The sequence below is a fragment of the Cottoperca gobio genome, chromosome 6 (assembly GCF_900634415.1).
Source record: "Cottoperca gobio chromosome 6, fCotGob3.1, whole genome shotgun sequence".
Taxonomy (NCBI): Eukaryota; Metazoa; Chordata; class Actinopteri; order Perciformes; family Bovichtidae; genus Cottoperca; species Cottoperca gobio.
In genome coordinates this window covers 18,275,025-18,301,876 of record NC_041360.1, presented here as the reverse complement: position 1 = coordinate 18,301,876, position 26,852 = coordinate 18,275,025, and the positions used below count along the sequence as shown (strand labels likewise).

At 38.8% G+C, this 26,852-nt stretch overlaps 2 protein-coding genes across 8 annotated transcripts in view; one reads left to right on the top strand and one right to left on the bottom strand.

Moving 5' to 3' along the window:
* ano3 (anoctamin 3) overlaps positions 1–17,983 on the bottom strand; it is a 34,593-nt gene extending 16,610 nt beyond the window's left edge. For 2 of the 6 annotated variants that reach the window (XM_029433796.1, XM_029433797.1), the window contains exons 1-6: positions 17,837–17,983; positions 5,166–5,372; positions 2,056–2,186; positions 1,754–1,909; positions 1,562–1,662; positions 1,398–1,442 (exon numbers count right to left, since the gene is read on the bottom strand). In XM_029433796.1, coding sequence (XP_029289656.1) covers positions 1,398–1,442; positions 1,562–1,662; positions 1,754–1,909; positions 2,056–2,186; positions 5,166–5,372; positions 17,837–17,966 — 770 coding nt within the window. In that variant the 5' untranslated portion in view covers positions 17,967–17,983. Of the gene's footprint in view, positions 1–1,397; positions 1,443–1,561; positions 1,663–1,753; positions 1,910–2,055; positions 2,187–5,165; positions 5,373–14,604; positions 14,815–17,836 lie in introns of those variants that run through there. The other 4 variants (XM_029433800.1, XM_029433802.1, XM_029433798.1 and 1 more) reach the window with 3 other exon arrangements.
* Positions 17,984–22,610: 4,627 nt separating this feature from the next.
* On the top strand, positions 22,611–26,718 carry svip (small VCP interacting protein). Of its 2 annotated transcripts, XM_029433842.1 has the most exons (5): positions 22,611–23,103; positions 23,914–23,964; positions 24,438–24,484; positions 24,917–25,033; positions 25,736–25,758. In XM_029433842.1, the coding sequence occupies exons 1-4, from the start codon at positions 23,041–23,043 to the stop codon at positions 24,996–24,998; spliced, it is 243 nt and encodes an 80-aa protein (XP_029289702.1). In that variant the 5' UTR covers positions 22,611–23,040; the 3' UTR covers positions 24,999–25,033; positions 25,736–25,758. The 2 variants fall into 2 exon arrangements, with proteins under 2 accessions (XP_029289702.1, XP_029289701.1); XM_029433841.1 differs by lacking the exon at positions 24,438–24,484 and having other exon boundaries at positions 25,736–26,718.
* Positions 26,719–26,852: the final 134 nt, after the last annotated feature.

Sequence of the window (26,852 nt, the reverse complement as noted above, 5' to 3'; positions counted from 1 at the left end):
AATGTCAATAATATCCATATTGTCAAGTCTTTCAACTTTGAGATTTTCTACTGCCTATAGTATCGATAAAGTGATAAATAGTTTATTGATACAGTACATCAATCTGCATGGTAAATTATCATAAAACAGGCACATTTATTGCAGTGACTTTGTCCAGTCACAGCCTATTCTGGTTATTATCATCAATACGCTTTGTTCAAAACAGAGCCAAAAGGTGGAAGCAGCATGAGTCACACTATGTTTGCAGTTTAATGACCAGCCGTCCTTAATGACCAGTAATATCACGCTTCACTGACTGTTGCCTGTTCAAAGCTTTACAAGAACTCATTCAAAGCCTACACACAATAGCCTGCCATCATTGCTGACGTTCAAACTTCCTTTCCACTACCTCTGATCTCTGGATGGATGACAATGCTGAGAAATTTATGAATTTCAAATTTAAAGCCCCTGAAAATGTGGTTTCAAATCATATGTATTTCTCTATAACAGTAAATATTGATGGCTAAATAAGCAACGCATTTTTGGATGTTTTTTATATACAGTCATAAACTCATCCGTATCAGGACTATGGAAGTGTGATTTGACTAGACTTGATTGACAGCTGACCAGTGACTTTGATTTTAGAGCTTTAGACTTAATTTGTAGACTTTACAGAATGAAAATGTAGATGTTAAAATGATAGAAATGTTGCTTCTTTCAGTGATTTGTCGTTGGTCTGTTTCTTCATTCCAGTGAGATTAGGAGATGGAAATTTGGAGTCCTGTGCTGAGCTTGGACAACTCTTGAACATCACATCAAAGCACGAGAGCGTCTCTCTAAAAATAGTATGCTAATCATCCCGTGCAGCTCCATTCATTCCACTGAGAGTTCACAAGTGTTTGATAGAAAAGCATCGTCAATGTTTGAGTATTGCACTCTTAACAAAGTGCATGAAGTGCAGGAAGCTGTGCTTTTTTAAAAAGGATGGAAAGTTTATTTAATAACATTAATTTAAACAAACAGCAGTGCAACAGTCAACTGTACTTAGTCACGGATTAAAAAAATTAATACTCCAACCATTTCAGTTATTGCTGCACACAGAGGTGACTTTCCAATTTAAAAATCTAATCCCAGACGTTAAACATACCGTTTATTTACTCAGTCTGTGTAAAGGGTTGATTAGTCCTGGATTCATTAATACTCACTCAATGGTTCGGTTAAAAAGGGACAAAGATGGTTTGAGTTCCTCACTGAGGTGAATGATAACTTTAGTATTAAAACACCATCCACAGCTCACATTACGTCTGAGGCCTCGCAGCTGTGCCTCTCACGGATTTCATTAGAGGCAGCGAAGCATCCAGTTTCCTGCCCCCAGAGAGCGACAGAGAAAAATAGTCCTATAACTTAAATCTATTTACCTGCCCAAGGTTTTGCTCTTCCAGTCCGTAAAGTAACATTTTTTCCTTTGGGGAAAAAAAATTAAAGTTAGAGAGACTGGATGAAGTTACAAGCCACTGAAAAATAAATGGACCTTCACACTTTCCGGAGTTGAATTCTCCATCATTTTTCTAATTACAGTTACCTGAAAGGCATTCGGATGTTCATCTGCTCTGCATATTTGCAGAGTGTATCCCAAGGAGCGTGGACCTTCACGAACATGATGTCGTTGTTCGTCAAGGAGGGCTTTCAGGTGAAAAAGTAACACAGGAGTTTGAGAACTGAGTTGATAAACCAAGCACATAAAAGTCTCCTAAAACCAAACATTTGTTTTTACCTCCTTCTCCAGCATTAGACCCTCAGCCCGCAAATTCTTCTCAAAGGTGCACCTCTTTTCCACCTGTGGACTGGACTTCTTGTAAACCAGGATGTAGTCGATGCGCTTTTTTCCATTCCGGAAGAACAGCCCAGAGGAAGCAGCTGGATTCTTTCCCTGTAATGACAAGATTTCATATGAGTATCAGACGCAGTGATGCTAATCACAGGATTGCTAATGTTTGAAGCTTCTCACTGGGTCAGTGATAAAATAACTACAGTGTGATTTGTTGCAATAATTGTGCATTACTGGGAGTGTGGTACCTGAAGTGAATCTGTGCGAGCCTCTAGTTTAGCACGGGTGACAGGCTTTTTGAGTGGAAATGACTCGTCTGCCTTTGTTTCACACGGCGTCACCTCGGACTCCTCCACGTACTGATCCTTTGCATCCTCTGCTGCACACAGACACAGCACGACCAATGAGTCAAGTTATTGAACAGGGAACGCACCACACAAAGTATCCTATCTGCAATAAATCTGTTGTTGCTCAAATCATATTTTCCTTAATCCACCTTCCAACATTGCGATGAGGTAAATCCAAGTTATTTAAATGTGGGTGTTAGTTCAGAGCAACACCTTGATGCGATTAAAAACATCCGTGCAGCGATGTTGAAAGAGGGCTAATTGTGTTTCCTTTTTTCCAAAATCTGCATGCATCCAACTGATGTGCACAGAGGAAATAAAGTGTTGTGGAACCCACACTGTGAGACAAACAATCCAGATCGTACCAAGAAATCTTTTCCAGAAACTCAAAGTGTTTTGAAATCTTATCAGATTGCCTTTCTTTGCCACAAACAAGAAGAACTTTGCCTAGTTGATGAGCAATAACACAACATATGGAGGATTTCCCATCTTCAATGTTATGTGGTATGTATTGCTTCTATGAGAAGGACAATCTGTCTAAATCTCATAATACATACACTCTAATTGCATGACTTGGACATACACCCTGTAGCTATAGATAGACGTATCATTTCACAGCACAAGTTATGTGTGTCAGCGCGGCTCATTTCTCCAGTCAAATGTGTCTACTTCATAGACGGTGTGGTCTGTCTGCAGTCAGAACGTCCTCCTACTGCTGTGCTGAAATCAAGTGTAAGAGATCTAAATTATTCCAACAATATTAATGACATTTTTACAAATGTGTGTGGAATTAAGACAAAAAAAAGCTGCATTTGTTTCTTAGCTTTTCTTGTTAGCACTTCATCTAATTGAAATTAAATTAGAGTCCCTGGACAATAATGTGTTTAAGTGTGTGTTTGCACATTATTGGGCCTTGGACAGAAAGAGTTTAGTTTTAATGCAAAATCACAAGCTGTGACTGTTTGTTTGATCCTTCCTTCCTTCCTTCCTTCCTTCCTTCCTTCCTTCCTTCCTTCCTTCCTTCCTTCCTTCCATCCTTCCATCCCTCCTTCCTTCCTTCCTTCCTTTCCTTCCATCCATCCTTTCCTTCTTCCTTCCTTCCTTCCTTCCTTCCTTCCTTCTTCCTCCCTCCCTTCCTTCCTTCCTTCCTTCCATCCCTTCTTCCTTCCTTCCTTCCTTCCTTCCATCCCTTCTTCCTTCCTTTCCTTCCTTCCTTCCTTCCTTCCTTCCTTCCTTCCTTCCTTCCTTCCTGAGCAGTGTGATAATCTTCAGAATCACTATACATCTAATGAAAAGTCGCCATTGATTTCACTATAATAAAGTGAAAGAATGCATCTATTACTCACCACAAACAATCAAAAACATAAAAAATAAACAGTTTAAAACCATTTCATCCAGTATGTACAACTAATGTCAAAAGTACACAGCACAGGTGTAGTCCAGAAAGTTGTTTGTTTTCAGACATCAATGTGAAATTCCTCCACACAGTCAATACAGACCATTTATATTTTCCAATAAAAGTGTCAAATGTTCTAAAGAACCAAACTTAGGTCAACATGGGGTGCTGTAAAGGATCCCAAAGCAGTCTGAATTTACACTACAGGATCGTGCTGCGTTTTCACACAGCAAGGAGCTGCGTGATGTGAATCTAGAGAAGCGTTTCCAGTTTAAGTTGCTGCATTACATAATTGATAACATAAGTGTTGGCTACATTAAAATTAGTACAACAATAGTACTGAAGCACTCTTTTTGTGCAGCAGTCAATACTCACATTTAATATGAAGCTTAATCCCAGATCAAATGTAAGCTGAAGGGTCTTGTAATGTTATGTTAAACGTATGTATCCTTGTACGAAATGTTTGTCTTTGTTTATAATGCAAGTGAAGCTGCTGTGATACAAAATAAATGTAAGGCTTGATCTGACATTAAAATAATATCATCATCATCATCATCAGAAAACACAGGTGGGAGGCTAGTTTGTGTGCTCCCTCTTCAGGCCAGGAGAAAAGAGACCTGTTCCAGACGTCTATTTTCAGCACAACAACAAAGAGACACTTTTCCCTAAAATAGCAACACCTCACCTTGTGCTGCCTCATTTGCATGAAACTGCATCTCCCTTCTCAATTTTGCACACTGCACTCAGAAGTGAAATACCAAAGGGTCAGACAAAAGGCGTCTCAAGGTCATGCAAATACCAACGTGTTGAAGTGCTGCGTGCGCTACAGCCGTCACTGTCAATGGCCTCTATATTCATAAGACTGAATTATTAGCATTTTTACCAGTTCATACTGTGATGTATTGTTTCTGTGCAACAGCTTTATCCCCCACACTATCTCACAGCCTCTGAAAGCAAACCAGACACGTGTGACTACGTTTTCTAAATCCCCTGCGGCATATTCACAATCTGCTCAATAAATATTGTGCACACGCCTTAAATGTCACCAACATTATAAAAATCTGTGTTGCAATCACCTCTGTCTCTGTTGAGCATAACATAAAAATACAGCAGTGCCAAAACACAATACACAGAAATAAACAGTTTGCATCACAGACATGAGGTGGATTTAGTGTGAAAGGCTTCTTTGTAAGCTTCTGAATAAATAGAGTAGAAAAAAAACTTCAATTTTGAAATGCCCACATGACTGCTGCTTACTAAAGCTGGTTCATATAAAGTTCAATGACACAGTATTTTGTATTTGGCACTAAAAACTAAACGGGACACCCCTCAAAATAGCAGAATAGAAGTCACACATTTAAATGGTATGAAGGTATATAGCAATTGTGCTAACTGGAATGAAACTTACTATTATCCTCCTTTGACACATCATTTGTTACAATAAGAATTTTTCTCCCAAGTAAAAAATCATTTGTTACTTTGACTAAACACCGAGCCTCCAAGGTAAAGTCAGCACATATCAGAGATGCAAACTGATGTAGCCACTCTCTCATGACTCATCTTATCCATTAACGGGTTTAGGAAGACATCAGTAAGTTCCTCACAGCATACTGACCTGTCTGCGGGGGCAGGAGGCTGCAGGAGGTGCTGATGCTCTGACTCAGACCCTCGGCTTCTGGTTTGGGCTCCGGGCTCAGAGGCACAGACAGGAAGTGGTTGAGGTTGATTGGATGAGTCTGACTCTGGGCCAGGCAGGGCAGGCTGCGGCGGGACGGCTTCAGGCTCTTCTCCTTCAGGATCTCGCTGAAGCTGGTGTGCATGCCTGAGGACGAGAGCGACAGAGGAAGAGTGGGAATCAATTCAAGTCAAGATCAAGTCACTTAAAAATACAAAAACAAAAAAACAAAAGTAAAAGAAAGAAAATAATCTATATATCTTTACATATTTATAAATCTATAACACGTTTGTATCATGCGTGTCTTACACTGATAAATAAAACTCTAATTTAGCATTAAGGGATTGGATAAAGACCTGCTCTTTAGTGAAGCTCTGCTGGGATACAACATTAAATCTTACTGATGTCAACAATAACACAAAGACGTATTACAAAAGGAGGAGGTTGGGGTGGTGCTTATAGGAGAAAAAATGGCATCGTCATGAGGGCAGAGTTGTCAGGAATACATTTCCGGTCATTATGGCTGCACTGTGCATCTGCAGGAGTATGACTGGACTGATTACTAGTCAGCTGGTGGCCGAACTGATGCACGAGCCAGCGATAGAGGCACTGCACTCCACAAGGTCATTTTAAGTACTACTCAGCCTGTGAAAGCAGTTGCATATTGCCGCTCTGTAGCTCGGAGAAAATAACCCTAATGATGTCTTCAGGTTTATCTCTGACAGCTAATTTATAAAAGAAAACCCAAACAGACTGCGCTCCTTGAGTTTAAAAGATGTGGGCAATCACCAGGCAATAGAGGTTTTCACTAAATACTCTCGCTGGTTTTATTATGGGAAACGTAGGATCCAGTGTTTTTGGAGCTTGGCCCAGGGTCCAGTCATGATTTCCCAGTCTCTGCTGCATAAATTGAAACTATTCTGCCGGAGTCTCAGGGAGGCGAGCTCCGTTTCTTCTTTCAAATCTCTCTGAAAAAAAGCACTTTTTCCGAATTGCTTTCTGTTGTATTGGTCTCGTTTTTACTTCCCTTGTTGTTACTGTGTTTTAGTAGTTCTGTTTTCTGTAACTGTATCAATTATATATTTTATTTATTATGCATCTGTTAATTTCTCTTGCTAAGATCTTTGTAATTCAATAAATCAAACGCTCTGACAAAGAAAATAAATCTGGTTGTATCTGTGGCTGTCGCAGGACTGTAATAAGTCTGTCCAATCATTTCATTCGGCCCGAGCGACCTCCCTGTCTACCTTCCTGCATGCGATCATTGCGTGTCACCTGAAGTCTTCCTCAAGCTGCTAGCGTGACATCTGTGAGTACTGACAATAGTCATGTTCGTTGTTTACGTTCATAATGATCATTTTGGGGGAGGGGCTTTGGAGGGAGGCCCGAAGGGACAGGCTTGGGACAGTGTTGGGGACTTTCTCGCTATATTTAGCTACTTTGGAAGCTAGTGCTGCTAGTTACTTTCATTGGAAAAGACTTGGCAATACTGGGCTGGGTTTAAGCTTTAAGGTCTATTAGCTTGTTAAAGCTGCTAAAGTAGGAGCATGTTTACATACAACTATTGCGTTTATAGTTTTATTTGAGTCATTTGTATTGTTTGTCATTTTCAATCACTTCAGTCACTTTAAAAAATGGGAAGAAAAATAAAATGTAAGAAAACTTATTTACAATTCTTAATAGATGTAGTGCATTAACTGAGTGAGTGGAAAGAAAGGGAGGGAGGGACAAATCACTTCAACTGGTCCATCCTATTATGGGATGGAGCAGTTGAAGTATTATTACAGTGATGTCCTTCATAGAGGAGTGCATTAAAACCATCAGCACTCCTCCATCATCACACAAGACAAGCAGCGTGACGGTGCACCACAACATCATCATCATCATCATCATCATCATGGTTACAGTAGTGTGAAGGCAATATGCCTATGTATATTACTGGTCTTAACATAGAACATACAACATACATACGCTAGTGCTGCAACCAATTTAACAAAGATACATGTAATAACAGCATTCATGTCGTTGCTCTATTAATACCAGCAGAGGTCATTTTCAAGGTTAATATGGTGAGAGTTGAATAAGTAATTCAACAACACTGTAGTGATTAATTGTAAAGAGGGACGCAGAGGTTAATAACGATAATGGATGTCTTACAACTGAAGCAGGATATCGTTTCCGACCTTCACACCAGGCCTGCTGCTCCACCGCAGCAGCTCCTGACATGTATTCATTAGATGAAGGCACTCTCTTTCAAATGGGAACGTGACTTACTTTCGCCTCCAGTGAGGATTTCTCTTAGTGGCCTTTCTGAAACGTTCACCTGCATTGATAATTCACTCTCTGCTTCATGACGGTCCCTCGGTACAAACTCACTCTCATGACATAGAGCCCAGTGGGATCCCACAATGCTGTTGGGGGAGAATCGATCCAGTTAAAGATGTGAGCTTTAAGGGGCACCACCGATCACGCTGTTTATTTTATTAAATCTTGACGAGCACTGTACTTAAGAAACTTCAAGGTTTGATTACTCAAAATACCACAAGAGTTCACTTTAAATTAATCAATTTGTGACATTATGAAGTTCATCTGTCTTCACACCAACAACAAAGCTTTGATTTCCCAGTGCTTTAATTACCTCTACAGTGTACATTCAGTTACCCTTCGTTACTTTTTATAACTCAGTCAATTTCATTTGTCCAACTCGTCAAATCAATACTGAGCTGCAGGTTGTCAAGCTATCATTAAAGAGTCACATTGTGCCAATTTCATCCGCAACGACATTCCAGAGGTTTCATGCTCCGGTGAGCAAGAAGATTTGTTTCTCTCAGCAGCAAAACCACACAAATAATCTAGCCATTAAATTGTACTTTCGGATCCAAAACAATAACTCCCCTCTCCCCTATTGACACACAACTCAAGACGGGAACACATCACTGAATCAATTCCTGATGCACTTATTCCAGAACCGCCTTACAAACACAAATATGTTCAGAGATCATTTTACACACATACACTAAGCTCTGCATCTCATGTTACACTAAAGCAACTCTATTACACATTGCAAACAGGCATACAAACACTATTTGATGGAAGGACATACCTGCAATATATTGTAATGCGAGTCTTTTATGTGCTGCAGAACAGGAACCCGCTCTAAACCAGTTTTAACTGAATCACGCCGGTTTAACTGGAACATTTAATGTTACTTTTGCATTTTTCCTGTATAATAAAAAGGTAATTAAATGAAAAAGTGAAATGCTTTATGACTGGCTGGTTAATGCGTGCCAGCTGTGAGCTTCCAGTCGAGCCATAAGTCTAAAGTGCCCTAATTTCACCGTCTCTGTGGATTGGTCTGAAGAGTAGATGCATTCTTATTCAATATACCTGTGCCCACTTTCTCTCCATTATGCTAATCGATACATAATGGCTTTTTTTAAAGGTAAATTTACTGGACTAGCTGGTCTAGATAATCCCAACGGACATCGGCAAGGTTCAACATGTCTGAGATGATACATCGGAGCAGAGCGAGATAATGGGTCTGTAGGGGTGAGGGCTCGGTGCCTCCAAAGGACTCTCAAATTTTTAAATAGACTCACAAATTGGACGGAGTTGGTATGTGAAATTGCTTACATGGAAATTTCAGAGCATGTGTAAATGGAAAGAAAGTTCACTAATGAAATCTCTCAGCCTCTGTGGATAATAAGGATATAATAACGTCTATCTGACAATCATTGCCCTGTGTCAAAGCTTTAGCTCCCTGATGTAGGCTGAATGAACTCTGATCACAGTCAGAGCAGTGCATTCTGAAGACAATATATAAAAGGGTTCATGTGAAATCCTATATTTAATCTAGCTTTGCACTGGCTAAAACTGGTTTATCAGGAGAAGGTTAATCCTGTATGTGCCAGTTGGTACGGGAGTCTGAGTCCTGCACAGGGAGGAGGGAAGCAGGAGATGAATAAAAGAATAAAAATAAATAGTTCAAAAAGGCCCAGGGAGTGGACACTCGCTGTGAGGAGCTGACGGAATAAACACCTCCGAATTTTCTCTGTATCAGCATGACACCGGGTCTTGACGACAATCCCTGAGTACGCTTTCACAAACAACCACTCAAGCTGATCGGGGGGGGGGGGGGGGGGGGGGAGCTGGACGAGATTCAGGGAAGGTCGTGATCCGGGATTTGGATCTCTCCTGTGCAGCTTGTCCATGACGGTCTTGTGATGTGGATTAAAATGTTGTTATTTTTGCTCCGTGCACATGTGTGATATATCATTGTGTGATGTATTGCCTACAAATGTTTCTCCTAGAAAACAGAGGTTGTGTATATTCGTTATTTGTTCGTTATGCTCCCCTGGATTAATCTGTCATAAAAAAAAGTGTGCATTTCCCTGGCAGTGTCACATCACTATTTCTCTATCTGTCTCTTTGCGACTGTCGCCAATCTAGTCTGAGCCAGCTGGAAGAAAACACATTTAATTTAAAAAACGTCAAGGATTTTATGATCAATTGCAGGCTGTTATGTATCAGAGGAGGCAAAACAATGCTGTGAAAATTAGGTAAAATTGTCCAATATGTGTAAAAAGAAATGTGCAGACATTATCTGCAAGGATGTTGCACAAAGTAGCAAAATTTTAGGTCAGTGGGCTGTTTCCCAGCCTCTCTGTGGTTCTTCATTCTATACCGTCAATAATTCAGCCATGTTCAACTCAAAGCACTTTCACTGTCACAGCTTTCAACTGAGGGACATTCTGCATCAGGACCTTTTTTTTTTTTTTTTTTTTTTAGGCACAGCAAACATAATGTTTACGTTCCCCTTACAGTGTACATTTCAGGAGATACTTGCTATAAAAGAGTGGGCAAAGATGAAAAACACACACACACCTACACTTACACCTACACTTACACTTACACTTATACCTACACATCGCACCTTCACACACAGTGGACATGTAATTGTGATATAAAATTTTGTGAAAATAGTTTATAAAACAGTCAAAGCTGACTTCTTTCTTTCTTTCTTCTGTTATTTCTATGGAAGGATTTATCAGTTCATCAGTAGATGTAACAACACCAGGTTTGCTATCACGCAGTGGATGCACACACACACACACACACACACACACACACACACACACACACACACACACACACACACACACACACACAGACACACACACACACACACACACACACACACACACACACACACACAGGCTTAGAGAAAACACTGCTGCGGTGCCAGCAGCCTCCCTTACAGAAACCTTCTCTAAGCAATTATGAGTGTTTCATCCTCCGCCTGGCAACATATTTAAGAACACATAGGCGGAGCTGAGTTCACAGCGAGCATTAAGAACGGTATCATCAACAGCCAACATCACATCTTGTGTTGCATGGTCAATACTTGAGGCACACTGATAATTCTTGCTGACCAAATACAAGAAATGATGAGAGTTCTCTGGTATTCGCCTGAGTGCTTCAGCATGCAAGGCGTGAAAATAAATCACAAAATGTTGAAATTGGGACCGAATGCTTATCTGACAAAATCTCATTTGGATTAGAGGGTGAAATAAAGACATAAAAACCTTTTAAAAGTAAAAGGTATCAGAGCTGAAAGAATAACTGCAGCATCAGCAACACTGTGACGGCAGGTTTGCAGCTTTAGATTTCACGCTGAATATCAAGGATCATTTCAGTTTATACTTAGAACAGGGAGAAATAAAAACCTGTACTTTCTGAAATGCCCCAAAACAAAGTATCACACATTAAGTTTTAAAGCCACAATCTATGGAACTAGAAGATTTTCTGACCTTTGAACTCCCAGTGAAGTGCAGTGACGATAACACACCCCCTGGGACATTGTCCTTTTACATTTTGTACATTGACTCACAGTGGATTGATATTAGGATTTTTGGACACTGATCAACAGAAAACACAACTTTAATAGCTAATAACGTGCTCCAAAGACACAGTTGAATATTGTTGTCCGTCTATCATGTGCAGCCGAGCCAGACAACATGACCGTGAACACACCTCAGAACAGCTGGCGTTTTCAACGCCCGGTTTAAACGGTTCAGGACCTTATTATACAATCCTGGCACAAAGTCAGGGTTGCATCATTTGAGCAGATTAAACATCTTCCTTTTTGCTCAGTTTCTATATTTTTTGCCCGCTCCTTTAATATCACACTATCTTCTTATGTCCCCTGATTGCTTGTGCTTTCTACTACGTCACAGGATTTTCCGCAAAGCCTCTGCTGTGTCCCCGCGGACACACTTCATCAGGGGATGCTTATCGACACTGAATTCAGTAAACACTAGCATAAAGGTCACAGCAATTCTGCCTGTATTGTTCTTATAACCTAGCAACAAAACAACCACTTACTTTACAAAGACTGTGAGAGTGTTAACGCTGGTAACTGCAAGAGCATTCACACACACACACACACACACACACACACACACACACACACACACACACACACACACACACACACACACACACACACACACACACACACACTCTTTGCTTTGTCATTTTGTAAACTCCTTGTCTCCCTGACATGCTACAATTTTACGAAAAGTCACCTTTTACACAGAATTGTTCCACTTCTATTAAACGGATGTCAGCTCATTATTCTACAGCAGCCTGTTTAAATCACAGATGATACTGTTTATGTACTCGCCCCAAATCTGCCCTGAAATTAATGTCTGTATTTATGAAACCATCTGCCTGATTGCATAAGAGGACAGGTGGCCTGCTTAGGACCGTGCAACCAAAGGTTTACACATGAACCCACGCGCGCACACACACACACACATGCACACACACACACACATACACACGCACACACACACAGCAGAAGTGTGGTCTAACAGAAAACTAATTAATTAGTCACTAATCCAATAATTTCCATGAGGACATTGGAGGGACAAAACAAAACAAGACATCACATGTCTTGTTTTGTCCCTCCAATGGTCCAAAACACCAAATTATTACATTTTCCATCATGTGATACCGAGAAAAGCAGCAAATTCATTTCATGACCTCGAACAGTCAAATGTTTGGCAAAATGACTTATTGTTAACTAGATTTATTTTCTCAATCGACTAATCGACTAATCGTTTCATCAGTGCAGCTCTAGTACAACACATGTCGAAACATAAGCAAAGCTTTGATTGTAGAACCAGGTTACATTAAAATCTTAATATTTAAAGCAAATACTTTCTGGCACATATTGAGTGAATCAATAAGCTTCAACAAAAAGTTCATGATTAGTCTGCCAAAGAACATTTGAAATTCACTCAAATCCTGGAAAGTAATATTAGATGGTTGTGAGTCATTTTTGTTTGGAAAACCAAATGGAGCTGCATGTTCTAGGTTTTACCAACTGAGTGATATATATCTTTTCAATACAGGAACAAATAAGAAAAAAAAACGTATTTACTTTCGTAAACAGTCCCCTTTCTTACTCTCTGTGTTCTGTATTCATTTCTCACCTGCAGCTCAGCAGAGAGCCTTTTAAGGGAAGCTTGGAGAAGTATGTCTTGGAGATCTTCCATATAAACCCTCTAATCTTAGCTTCCAATTGATTCAGAATCCATTTTACTGATTACTTATAAAACAATAAAAGGTCTTGGCTCCAGCAACGTGAAGAAAGCTTTTCATCTCCTTTGTACAGAAACACAAAGCTACACATTTCAGCTCAAAGCCTTTAAATGCCCTCACAGGGTGCTGCTGATTGCGTTTGAGGAAGTGCAATATAATTTCAGAATTTTGCTTCAGCAGGACTTTGTGAGCCAACATTCACCCGCTTCAATATCAATTTAATGGTGCACTTAGCAGTCACTGAAATATTGAGTGTGCTCTCGGGCCTGTAGTCAGATGATTTTAAAATAAATCTGATATCATGTTGTGCTATATGTTTCCCGTTGGTTGGACTGAAGCCAGGTTCTGGTTCTACTCTGTCATATATAATGTTCAATCTATAAAAAGAAACAATTACTGCATGAAACCAAATGCATATAATTAAACAAAATACACAACATCATACAAATAAAAGTATATTATAGATGATCATAACGATTCCACACAAACTATTCATGTGGTTCAGTTTTGTGCATTTAGGTCATAGAAAAAAAAGTTCCTTGTTGGTGAAAATAACCTAATTTCCCTCTTTTTTTGGTTCAACTCCCTCAGTTTGTTTTCACACTCAAAACCAGCAAAGAAGCATGAGCTACTGCAGATAAGCTAACACCCACTCCAGCGGGGCATCCCTCACTCATGACATTTCCAGCTGCTCAGCTCACCATCCTCTCATCAGAAGCCGGGGGATAGACTCGATAGACTCAGCCAGGTACTTCAACAAAAAAGAAGTAATCGCTCCCTGTTTATGAGCTTGTGTTTTTCCACCATTTTTACAAATTTAGACAGCCATCACATGAATAATTAACACCAAGTATTAAAGAAACACTATCGTGTCCTCTAAACAGCCCTACTTAGGGTCTAAAATCAATTCTGGCGCAGCAGTGTAAAGTTCGAATGCAAGACACAGATATACGACTTGATATTTATTTCAAAATTTGAAGAACTTAGCTCCAATGTGCTGAGACCAATTATCTTTCTTTCACTGTAGAGTTTGATACATAATCTGGTTATTGTTTGTCCAAAGAAAAATATGCCAAATGGACTGGAGTCTGCTTTTTCAATAACTTGCTGAGTGGAGATATTGAATACATGAATGTTTGTCAGCCTCAAATTATTTTTTCATTACTTTCAAAGCCTGTGAGTGCAGCTATTCTTAACAAGCTCCTTCACCTTTAGCACAAACAATACTGCAGGCTGATTAGATTTCTATGGAACAGTTTGTATCTTTCCACAAAGCTCATGCACGATATAATGCAATCACTGTTTATAGCAGCCCACTTGTATTTAAGCAGAGCTGATGCACATCACGACTTAGAGTGCAGTTCAAGTCACTGGAAACAACATTTCCAAGCTCTGCAATGCTTCTTTGTAAAGAAGGTCATGTCTATGTGTGGCATTCCCCCCCACCCATTGTATTATAACAAACATGGTTTAAACAATAAATAAAAATCCTGATAAATGTAATCATATCGAAGGTATTATGTATTAAAATGTACTCCTATATAAATAACAACCTAGGTCAATGCAACGTAAACTAGTGGATAAAACATCAGAGCTTCATAAACAGGCTCCAACTCTGGGTCGCACTTCCAGCAAGTAGCGAGTGTGATCCCTCCGAGTACCGTTTAACATCACAAAACTATTTCACAAGAGAAGAAAAAGTCACCGCACATCACATCCAACTCAAATACAAATCACTACCGCACGCGAAATGATCTCACGAGCGACAAACCTTTCTGCTGCTTGAAGGACTGGATGGAGCCCGAGTGGTGCACCATTGCGACGTTCAGTTGTTTTCCAGCGTTAATTGAATCCCGTATTACAAAAAGCTAAATTGCAGAATACATGGGAAGCTGTGGTGGGGTTGCGTAGGTGTTCTCGCAGCTCCCATCCTGCCAAACGATCTCACGGGCGATGCGCAAACCCCAGCAACACCTGTGTGTGTCAGCTCCGCATGCTCCCCCCCCCCCCCCCCCCACCGCCACCATAAAACCACCATCCACGGCTGTTGTCATGGTGACGGGCGGGAGGGGAGGTCCTGAGATGGCCATGTCCCCCCCCCTCCGTCCTGATTTACTGACTCCTAATAAGCTGCGGGAAATGACCAGGGGCAGCAGGTCTCAAACGGACCGACAAGGACATGTATTGATCGGTCATCAATCATCGTGTTTTACACGTGCTGAAAGCTGCGTGTGCCCGATGGCATCACACAGTCACATGAACTATCAGGTAGGAAGAAGAGTCAGGCTACTTAACCATAATGCAGTCAGAGCTGGTTCAAACAATTGGAAGATTATGTAATAGCACCTTCACATTTCAGACATTACAAGCCCCTATTCTTTTATCAGGCCATTTTGCTGCCTTGAAGAAACGACTGAATTTAGTAATTTACTGTAAAAAGCCTTTTCAGATGTGAATTATTACAAACAAAAACAAAATCAGAGGATTGCATAATGCGCAAGGGGGATCAGATGTTCTAAACCAATTTGACAACATAACACACGGATGACAGTATTGTCACGCAAAACAATAGACCAAAAAAAAAAAAATCAATAAAGGGAATATTGAGCATTTAACTTTCTCAAGGCTGAACCATTTGCTTTGGTTGGCATTCAATACTGAGGCTGTGCAAAAACTCAAAACAATCAATAATATAGTGTACTACTTCAGGACTCAGCTCTGCTGTGCTGGCACAAGGGGATTCCTGTCAGAGACCTAAAGTTACATCAGTCATGAAAACTGAGCAGGGGGTTACAAATGGCTGCAGTATTTGATCACCTAATGTTAAAACTGGCAACTGGCTCAATTGCACAGAGAGGAATCTGTTACTTATTATATCAATTATTAGGACCACAAGTATAAAGAAATTGTGTTTGGTTATTGAGAGTGTTTGTGGGTTATTATAGATTCAGGACAATATATACAATATACAGAACAACATCTATACAAAATCTATAAGTTCTGCTCCATTCTGCCTTTCTCTCGGGTCACAGTGTTTTCATTTGTCTATTTGCATTTATGGCTTCTTCATTTATTTGAATTATTTTAACTCTAATGCCCTGATGTGCCTCATTTAAACATTTATATGTGACACAGAAGAAATGGGACAGGAAGCATGTTATTATTAATCACACATTGAATGAATGTGGTATTTAAGCCTACACCGTAGTGAGAATATGTAGTCAAAACATACTTTATTGTCTCCTTATTACTTTGCCTTAGGTCTTCAGTTGCATAGTATTAACCAAACAGAGATTTTATCGTGGATTATCTGCAAGGTCACGGGTCTTATCTCAATGTCAACTACACAGAGATACAGACCAGCAGTCATCATGATGTGAAGCTCATGAGAGGAAAGGCTCCGTGTTGTTCATGCTGTTGATATGCGAACCGACACCGACTGCTGTGATGTGGTCAGTCATCAAAGAGTCACAATAACACAGATTGATGTTTGGTCCTTGACCTTACTTTTGTGTATCAGTCTCTGCCTGTGCTGGTATTCTGGGGAGTAGTCTGGCATCTGTCATAGATGCAAATACCATCTGCTTTCTTGCAGCTCAGCACGCCTCTCCTCCTCCCACTGTTCTGATGTTCATTAAAGACTGGTGGCAGGGCTGTTGCGTGCCATCCCCTATCAAATGTCATTGAACTACAAGGTAAATGCATTTCTTCCACTAGGCTGATGCATAAATAAGTAATCAGCTCTTATGCGGTCAGTCCCATTTAAAATGTATCTTTCCATTCCTGCCTAGTTTAGAGATGTAGGTCAGATAGCAGCTCTGCAGAGGGAGCAAGGTTCTTTGATAAATATAATACTGCCACCTGGTGGAAATGAGAACTAACTGAGCTGTCAGCACTCGGCTCCAACAAAGAACCACAAAGGGATTTTGCATTATTCACATCCACCTCATGTACATAAACAATCATGAACTACTTTTGACAAAATTGAGGTCATGCAGCCTCCAAAATAAAAATGGTAAGCTTTCACATCGTCTTTGCGTAAAAAGCCAAACGATAATTGTCACAGTTAAAACACATAAAATCCCAAAAATCTGCGCTGCAAGATGCATTATATATTAGGAAGCTAAATTAATGTTAATGTAATGTAAAATTAGAGAAGTCAACATTTTAAAACTGCAAAATGACTTAAAAATAACACTAATCAAATATTCCAGTCAAAGAAAAGGTCACGTGAAGGGAGAGATATTTAATCAGAAACAATCAAAGCTGTACCTTCCCTAATATTCAACACATCTCTCGTTTTGTGTTCTAAGAATCAAAGAAGTCTCCACTTGCTCAAGAGGTTCCTGAATGACAAAGATCTCTAGCGTCTGAATCACGACTGATGCCTTGCTCAGAGGCTTCACAGCTGAGCTATCTGCTTATTTCAAAGGTTCAGAGCCAACTGAGGGGCTGAACGGCAACATGTTATGTTCAATTATAATGTCAAGTATGTGTTCGATTATCAATTAATCTTTTAACGAAAGCCCTCAACGAAAAGAAATTCATCGACCGATCTGTAAAACTGAGTTTCTCCACATTCAGCATAAACACAGCATAAAAAAAAAGACCAATGACTTGACGAATCAGCTAAGAGGGGGCAGCCCTATTGTTTTGTCCAACAAAAAGTCTAAAACCCAAAGACATTTAATTTAGTGGTCTAAAAGAGAGAACATTTGAGACGCTTAAACCAAGAAATATTTGGTGTTTTTGCATGATAAATGATTTTCATGATAAATTGAGGGTGAAAACTTTTGCCAATTTAATTTAACTAATAGACTCATGGATTAATAGCAGACTCAGCATGGCCCATATTCATTAAGGAATTCACTAAAGTTCTCAGTGTCATCCTCACACTTTATATACACTTAAGATGTGAAGCAAGGTGCCCAACAAGTGATGGCAGATCTTAGATGGATGTAATGCATTTAACCTTTATTCACAAGTGCTGCTGGCAAACTCACCAGAGAGTTGGTCGCTGTCTGTCTCCAAGTCTCCAGAAGGGAAACTGTTGGCCAGCGAGGAGCTCCAGGACGCCGAGTGGCTGATGGTGGGATTGATAGGAACATGCCTCTCCAGCAGGGGCAGGAACATACAGTCGTCCTGGTGACATGATCCTGCAAAACACACACAAAGGGATCAAAGTGTGAGTCTACAATACTGATATCATCTTAATAAAGTATATTTATTGTTGCTTTTATCACGCAGGGCCTCCTGTCACATACTCAAACCATGAAAGCGCTTTCTTAGGTTATCAGAGGGGAACTGTAATAGCTTGTATGTTCAGATCAGAAAAAAGTGTAGGTGATCACAGCAGTCACGCTCTACTTAGCCCTCTCGTGTTCCTGCACTCATACATTTTTAACATCTATTTAAAATTCCTTTTTACCTTCTGATACTTGATGGGGAACAATAAGGCCTCTAGTTTCCAAAACCAACTGAATAACTCGTCTGATCAGGTTAGATCTTTTATTAAAACGGACTAAAATGTGTAATAACAAGTAGAGACTAACCAGACACATGATCCTAGTAAATCCTCTGTATCATCTGTTGGGTGATGCATATCAATGATTTCAGGAATGTTTCAGCTTTACAGCAAAATGACAACTGATTTCTTTTTCTATATTATCAAAAGTCAAATCAAATAATATTATATATTATTAATTACTGTACTTTTTTAAAGCTATTTTGCTATTGCTATTTTGTATGTTATGCTATACTCCTCTAATAATGTGGATGTTTAGAATAATCAAACAATAAGAAGAAAAGTGTAATAAATTAATATTGACTGTTTTTCCATACAGCCACTGGGCTATTATGTTGCAGTGATTGCTTTATTACATAATGTAGAGGCTACTATTGTGAATACTTAACATGTCACTGCTAGGTTAACCAAGTTAGCATACAATAATGCATTTTAATTTGTTTGCAATGGAAAAATAATATCTACAATCAGAGATTTTCATTCAGTGTGCTGATGTGTGCTCCCTCCCTCATGTGTGCATTTAGCTTCATTAAAACCAACAGGAAGGGCCGTGGGGCAAACAACATGACTCACCAACATCCAGAGTTACATCTCAGAAATGATTCTCCAAAAGGTTTAACAGCAACATCTTCCTTCAGCATCTCCTCTCAAAGGAGCCCACAACAAAACAACACATGGCTGCCAGACATGCTGGTGCGTACAGTACGTTATTGAAACGCTACATTTGATGGTTTCTTTTGTGACCGCAAGAGCAATTTACGATCAGAGGGGTTTTCAGACCTGCAAGAAGGGAGGCTGTTGTAATACATTTGAAAATACAGCAGCAATATGTTTGAGTGAATCCAAAGTAGAGGTTAACCAGGTCAGTGTTCGTTCATTGAATAAGTGCAATTTGACAACTCCCAGTGGAGCTTCAGTGATAAACACCATTAATAGAGATGACTGTACATCAATACCAAAGAAATAATTGAGAGATGGAAACTTCTGTGTATAGGTGTATCAGAGCTCCGCACAACTGGTCAGAAAGAATAACTTTCCCTGAAAAGTGCTTAGTTTACATTACAGCTGTGCAGTCTAAGTGCAATATTATAATGTCCTGAATATTTCAAAATCGTGGACACACTAGGTCGATCGATTGATGAGCAGATTCTTCCTGCTTTAACTTCCTGGTACATTGATTATTTATTAAAACAAATACATTTCAAAGCCCCCGGTCACTTATTTCCTCCCTCAAGTAACTGCGAATGTATGATGAGATGTTGAGAAAAGTGTGTGACTCCTGGCATGTATCCATCCAAGCATAGACCGTGTGCACCACAGCCACACATACTATTATCACGGCTAAATTACTACTTTGCAATAACTGCCACAAACACATCTTGGGCTTATTGAGAACCTTAGGCGATGGAAAAATATAATCAACGTACGTATGTGCGCAAACAGAGTACACATTGAAATTATCAACAGCTGATGTATTTATTTTGAGTGCAGCCAGGTGCACATCTTCTCCATCAACTTGTTAATTGAATCAAAGGGACATCAGTATTTATCACCATAATACATAATAACCTAAAAAGGACTCTGGATGGCATTTATACTGCAGTATTCCCATTACACGATGGCTACTCCAACTTGGTGTGAGCCTTGCATCACTTAAACAGCTTACATTAGTCAGCAGTGATTACTTAAGGCCATATAAAAGTCTCATAACACTCTCGTCTCCTTCTATAATCCAATGTGTGCAGATAAAATGTTGGGTTCTTTTAGCTGTTGAGACTTTCCAAACTCAGTAAGAAGCACATTACATTATAACATTAGAGCCTTCAAACTCTAAACAATTACTTTTATGGTAAAACAGCATGCAAAAAAACACCACAGAAAGCTTTGACTGTCACTGACAGAAAGAGGAAGATTGCAGTAGCTACTTACTAGTATTGTTAGACTGTGTCTTTTGCCGCTAGAAAATGAAAGTCACTATTGTTTTCCTAAAGAAGTATCTAGTGTAATATATAACTTATTTTGAGTTGTGATTGTAGAAGAACGACCCTTATAATTATCTTCCCAGGGAGTTCACACACACACACACACACACACACACACACACACACACACACACTCACACACACACACACACACACACACACACGGGGAAGTACACTGGCTAAGAACATTTCTTGAACATCTATGTTTTATGTACACTATAGTCACTACCGAAGAGTGACTCAAAAATATGGGGTAATGGCAGCAAAAGCCAAAGGATCTAAAGTAGCTCTAAACGCTGGATGATTTATATTATGGTAAACACTTGACCCATCTTCCAGCAGAGCGATCACGACACAATTTGCTCCCATGCCCCCTCTCTGAGTCTCTGCTCACCACTGAACATTATCCACATGGATCAACACAGATGAAAACACACTATTAGCCATCAGGACATAACCACAGTTATGGCCATTTTCATCTTTGCCTCGGGCAGTGATGATTTAGAACAGCTAATAAAAGCCACGGCATGTATGCATTCTCATTAAACTGAATGATGCTGGACATGTTTTCTGGATTTCCCCCGAAAACAGATACGCTGCCATTTCCTTAGTCTGTGACTGACCACAGATCTTTTCGTCACAAGATTACAAAGAGCTTTCCTGAGTGTTGCTGTTCAAACATGTCAGTGATAAAATGAGCTCCATACACCAAAACAACACATGAAGTGACCTTTGTATTCTTTATTCTAATTAATGACCACTTATTATATTTTCCATTAATGGAAAATGACATAAAGGACCGCCCATGTGACGCTTCATAAATAATTAAATCCTAAAGGATCAGTTTTCATCAAGAAGATTAACAGTTTCATACTGTATAATGAACTCTTCTGCACTCATGCATGTAGCTTTTACATTATTACTAATATAATTATAACAACTGCTAACCAAAAATTTACTTTTTATCCAATGTATCTGTTAAATAACTGTATTACAGAGATGTTCTTGTTTAAGTTGCAGAACAGAAGTTGTGTCTGAGAAACAACATCATCTACGTTGAATATTCTTGAACATGTTATAAGAGGTTGAACATATTATTAAAATATATTCTTTTTCCATAAATTGACAGCATAAACACCTAATAACAATCCATTAAACAAACAGATAACTGATCAAATGCAGTAGCTATTGGCTATTTTTACTTTTATAGCTGCAGTTTTACTGTCAATCCTTGGTTAACACTTATTTAGTGCGCCTCCATCAGAAGTGAGTTAAACCTACCTGTGGCGCTGCCAAAAGCCTTTGACACCTTGACTTCCATTGCATACAGCCTACTTGCGCATTCAGTACAAATTCCCCACCATTAAGTTTCTGAGTGGAAACTTGTATCAAAAAACTGTGCAATCTCATGAACCTGCCATTCCCACAGTTCAGCTCTTTGAGCTGTGAAGTAGCCCGGGCGGTGCAGCGAAGATGAATGGGTGGAGTTTAAATTGTTGTCGGGTTAAGCAGGGTAGGTACATTAAAACTCTCAGGTTATTGATTGTAGAGTATCGATTGGACGGAACTGCTGTATGGAGAATCACTCACATCACATGGAGCTTTGTCATTAGTGTAAACTACTTGATTTATAACTAATTATAACCAGGAGAGAGAGAGAGACACTCTCTTTTAAAAGGTATGTTTAATGGTTTACATTAGCCCAATCTGCTACCATGTAGGTGAAATACACTTTTGACACTTGGCCTACTATAGGATCGGTTATTTTACGTTCTTGTATTGTAATGCAATCTTCTGAAAGTTCCGCATTTAGTTGTCCCGTTTACCTTTAGGTTTAATCTAGCCAGTCCGTGACATCTTTTTAAACGGCTAAATGAGTCGTGAGTGAATTGCAAAATAACATCATTGTGTAGTATTATATGTATTATAATATTATCGTTAAAATAGTAATTATTTCATGGTTTTGTCCTTTGCCACAAGGTGCTGCTGTTGGATCAGCTATCAGAAGACCAGCCTGTAGCGTCCACCCATCACCCGTCACACCGAGCTACGTTCAAAATCCTACTATGAACACATTTCAACACAATGGGGTTAACTAAAGTGTGTACTAAATAAGACCACTACTGCTTACATTTCATCAAGTACAAAATACAGTAGTAGTTTCGTAGTCGTTTAATTGCTGACACGACAGTTACCGCTTGGTTACTTGTGTGCATGCTAGCAGAAATGTTGTTTATTAATGTATCGCTCTTGAACACACCCTGGCAGACATGTCAGCCAGTTGAACTCTCACCAAAACAAACACAGAGGGATAAATATTTGGCTTTGACGTCTGACTTTCAAACAGATATTTTCCAAATGTTGAGGCGATTAAACAAGAGGTGTGGAAATAAATAATTTAAATAAGGTGGCTGCTTGGAGAAGTAGAAGTGATTGTAGCTAGTAGTAGCGTAAGTTAGCTGTTAACTAGAATGCTATCGTTACCGTAAGCTAACTGAAGCCGTTAGCTAACGGTAACGTTATGCCAGAAGACTCAACAGCAGCCGCTGGGAGTAGAAGTTGCTGCCCCTGTTGCCTTAACTATCAGCCCAGCATTTTGAAACTGGCTGACCAGCTAGTTAATTAGCTAGTTAGGCTGAACCGAGACACCGATAACTCATTTTCTACGTTGCCTTTTACTGCCTGGAATAACTACTCCAGTATGGGGATGTGCTTACCGTGCCTTGGTGGAGCAGCGGACGACGTTGTTGTCACACCAGATCCGGTAGGTTAATTTACTAAAACTTTTATTTCCAGCCATGTTACTAGATAAGTCAGAATGTTGAACGTGTATTATGACATAATATGTTAATTGGCAGAAGTTAATCTAACCAAACACTACGTAAGTGCGATTAATCATCTGTAGGACATCAATAGGCCCTACTAGGTAACGTTCAGGAGGCGTTGACTGTTTAGCCTCTGTAAACACTGGCATGTGAAGTATGCTCCAGGCCTCACACAGTTGACTAGTAGTTATATTCTAAGGGAGACTGCTTACAGCTGTAGCTTACAAGACTAACTGATACATTTTCATGGGATGATCATTTAGTAATGAGAATGTGAGAATCTGAATGTCTTTAGTTGCTGTGTGGTTGAGTTTATAAGCATCTGACTTTCATCAAAACAGCCCAAATGTAGGTGAATAATTTAACCAATGTTAGGAGAATACACACAACCTTTTGAGTTGTGTTGTTGGGTCACATTTCTCTGAAAAACTAAGGTTTTCTTTAAGAAGTTTGCATTTAAAGTGCAAAATAGTTGTGGTGGATTGCAGTTTACATTTGGGTTAACACACTAATATGTTTTTGTCATTTATTTGAAATTAGATTTACACTTAACAATCTACAAATAGTCAAATACACTATTAGTGTGCAAGTTTAACACAGAAAACAGTATGTCTCTAGGCTATGCATCATTTTATCTTTCTGCACTTTTCAAATAATATGTTCATTTAGTTCTGTTTGTGATGCACCTGTGGAATTTTAATAAAACAACCATTAGACAAATAAAGTTTTCTTTGTGTTGTTATTTTCAGGACTCAAGGAGACGACAATTAGCTGAGGCCGCTGAGAAGAGACAAAAAGAGGTATGTTAACGTTTAAGTGGTTGCGTCTGTTTGTCTGTGTGTCTAAAACACAGTCAGGACTGTTTTAATACACTTGCCAGATTATTATTTACATCTAGCAAAAACTAATGTATTCTTAAACAATCAAGCTCTGCAATAAATCCTATCATCATGAAAGTGGGATTTATTGTTGGCTGTACTTGTAGTATTGTTGAATTGATTTTTAACATTTCTAATTATAACGCTTTACAATTCAACAGCAAAACACACCACGGCTTCCAACACAACCAAAAAGCCCATCAGTTCTCTAAAACAGTTATAAAAAAAAACATTATAACCTTTACAATTCTAGGATTTATTGCAGAGTTTGTCAGACAGCATTGGTTTTAGCCTGATTTACCTAATAATCCAGTAACTGTTGAGTATAACTTCTATTACATATACCATATGGTAGATGCACATGACAGTGTGGCGAGTGGTTTTTTATTATACAGAAAAGCCACTTGCAAACCCGTAAGAGCCATGCTAAAGTTGTATCAAGGTAAGTAGACATGGACCAGAATGAAAACTCTTCTTGGCCACGTGAATCTTTTGGATTGGCTAATACTCAACTCCCACATGTTTATGCTCCAAGTCACGGTTTTCACCTTTAAATCTCCTGACACCCTGACAATTCACACTTTCACTACTGTAGATGAAAACACTGAGCCCTAACCCACAGTCACGTTTCAGTGAAGCTGCTCCATCCTTTATCTGAATTGCCTTACCTGCCAGTTGAATGCCATTTTGCTAGTTGTGATTGAACATGCCTTGTGCTTTTTGAAAAGGTTGTGGTACAAGGATTGAATAAAAATGCTTTTGAAATGCATGCATGTTTTAACCATATATATATTTTAACATATTAACAATAATATATTTTTGTAATGAAGCCATTGTCTGTTAGTGCTTGATCATATTCCACTTTCTTTTTCAGACAACATACAGGGGTGTTAAAAATCCAGAAGCAGTCGAGAGAAAAAAGAAAAAACAGGAAGAGATTGAAAAACAGGAGATGACCAGCTCTGTGTCTGGAGGTGGCGGCGGGTTGAAGGTTAGTGTTTGTTTATCCTCAAGCTGCGTGATTTGTAGAACAACAGGATGATCATGATTGTCCTTCATGAGGTCTGGTGAAAATTAGTATCTTTAAACACTGTTTATTTTTTGTTGTAAAACCTAAGATGTTATCCAACAATACAATAATAATATTCATTAATGCCTTTAAGGTGATATTTTCAAATAGAAAGCAATGGAAATGATCACTTTAATTGTTAGAACCATTGGTAAACAGTATATATAGGTAGATGCATTCAGTGTTTTACATAAAGTATGTATATATATATATGTGTGTGTGTGTGTGTATATATATATATATATATATATATATATATATATATATATATATATATATATATATATATATATATATGTGTATGTGTATGTATATATGTATATATATGTGTATGTGTATATATGTATGTGTATATATATATATATATATATATATATATATATATATATATATATATATATATATATATGTATGTGTATATATATATATGTATATGTATATATGTATGTGTATATGTATATATGTATGTGTATATGTGTGTGTGTGTGTATATATATATATATATATATATATATATATATATATATATATATATATATACACACACATATATATATATACACATATGAACTCTGTCTCAAAGACTGAAGATTGTTCTGATGATTTCCCCTCTTTGTCCTCTAGTGGCAGGTGGGCTGAACATCACGATGAAGTCTAAAACAACATGAAGTATTGAGGCAAGATGACTTGAAAGATGTTTGAACTGCTGTCCAGATTTTGAGAAAATTATTTTTTTGCCGATTTTATGATGTTATGAGACAAACAGGTTTCATGCCTTATGCAAAACAATTTGAAGTGATTACAGACAGAACAGCACGCCTTGCCTCCTTGTTGCAAAGTTATACAAGCCAGTTTGTACCTTTTTGGACAAGTCAGGGATGACACAGAAATGTGCAAGCAAATACAGCTCCTACTGTATTCGCTTTATTTAAAATGATTAGACAGTCTTACAGTGACCACCATTACATAACACTAAAGAATATGATTATAAAGTCCAGCAGTATCTCTGGTGACTGTTGTCATATTAAGACAAAGTTGTCCTCCAACACTTTTCAGCTTTTTCAACACACTGCTTTTGGTTTTAATTGTCGATGATCTGTATATCCCCATTCACCAGATTGCTTTTTGTACGACTTCTCCAAAAATCTGTTATGCAAATGACACATTTCACAAGTAAATCACAGTTTATGTTTACAAAGATTTAAGTGTGCTTATTGTAGGATTATTAGACAGTAAAAAAAGGACATAGTTAATGCGAATTTTACCTTATTTAGGGCTCTATTTGTTGGCAACACAAAGACTTGTGCAAACAGTGCTATAACTTGTTGGTATTTACTGAACTTTGAATGCACTTTGCCTGTTCCTAGTGTGTTTTTGTGATCAGTGCAGTGCAAATGTTGCACGGGAGGCACTTGTTGATGAGGAAGGCAACGTGAGGGGTTGTATCTTTGACATTGTGCTGAGAATATGTTTGATAACCAGGTCTGAATTTGGTGATTCAGTCAGGAAGTACAAACTACATACTTGACCAAATATAAAACAGCCACTAAAACATTCTCCAACCAGTAAAAATGAAAAGGAGGTGCAGTAGGTTATGCCGTTAATGACCTTGTGCACATAGCCTCTTGCACCGGTCTTTGCCATTACTCCTTTAATAGAGCCCTTTTTGTTTTTTCTCTGCACAATTTGAGTGTGTTGCATTGAATTGCAATGTATTCAAAACGCTAATGTGATGCCTGCT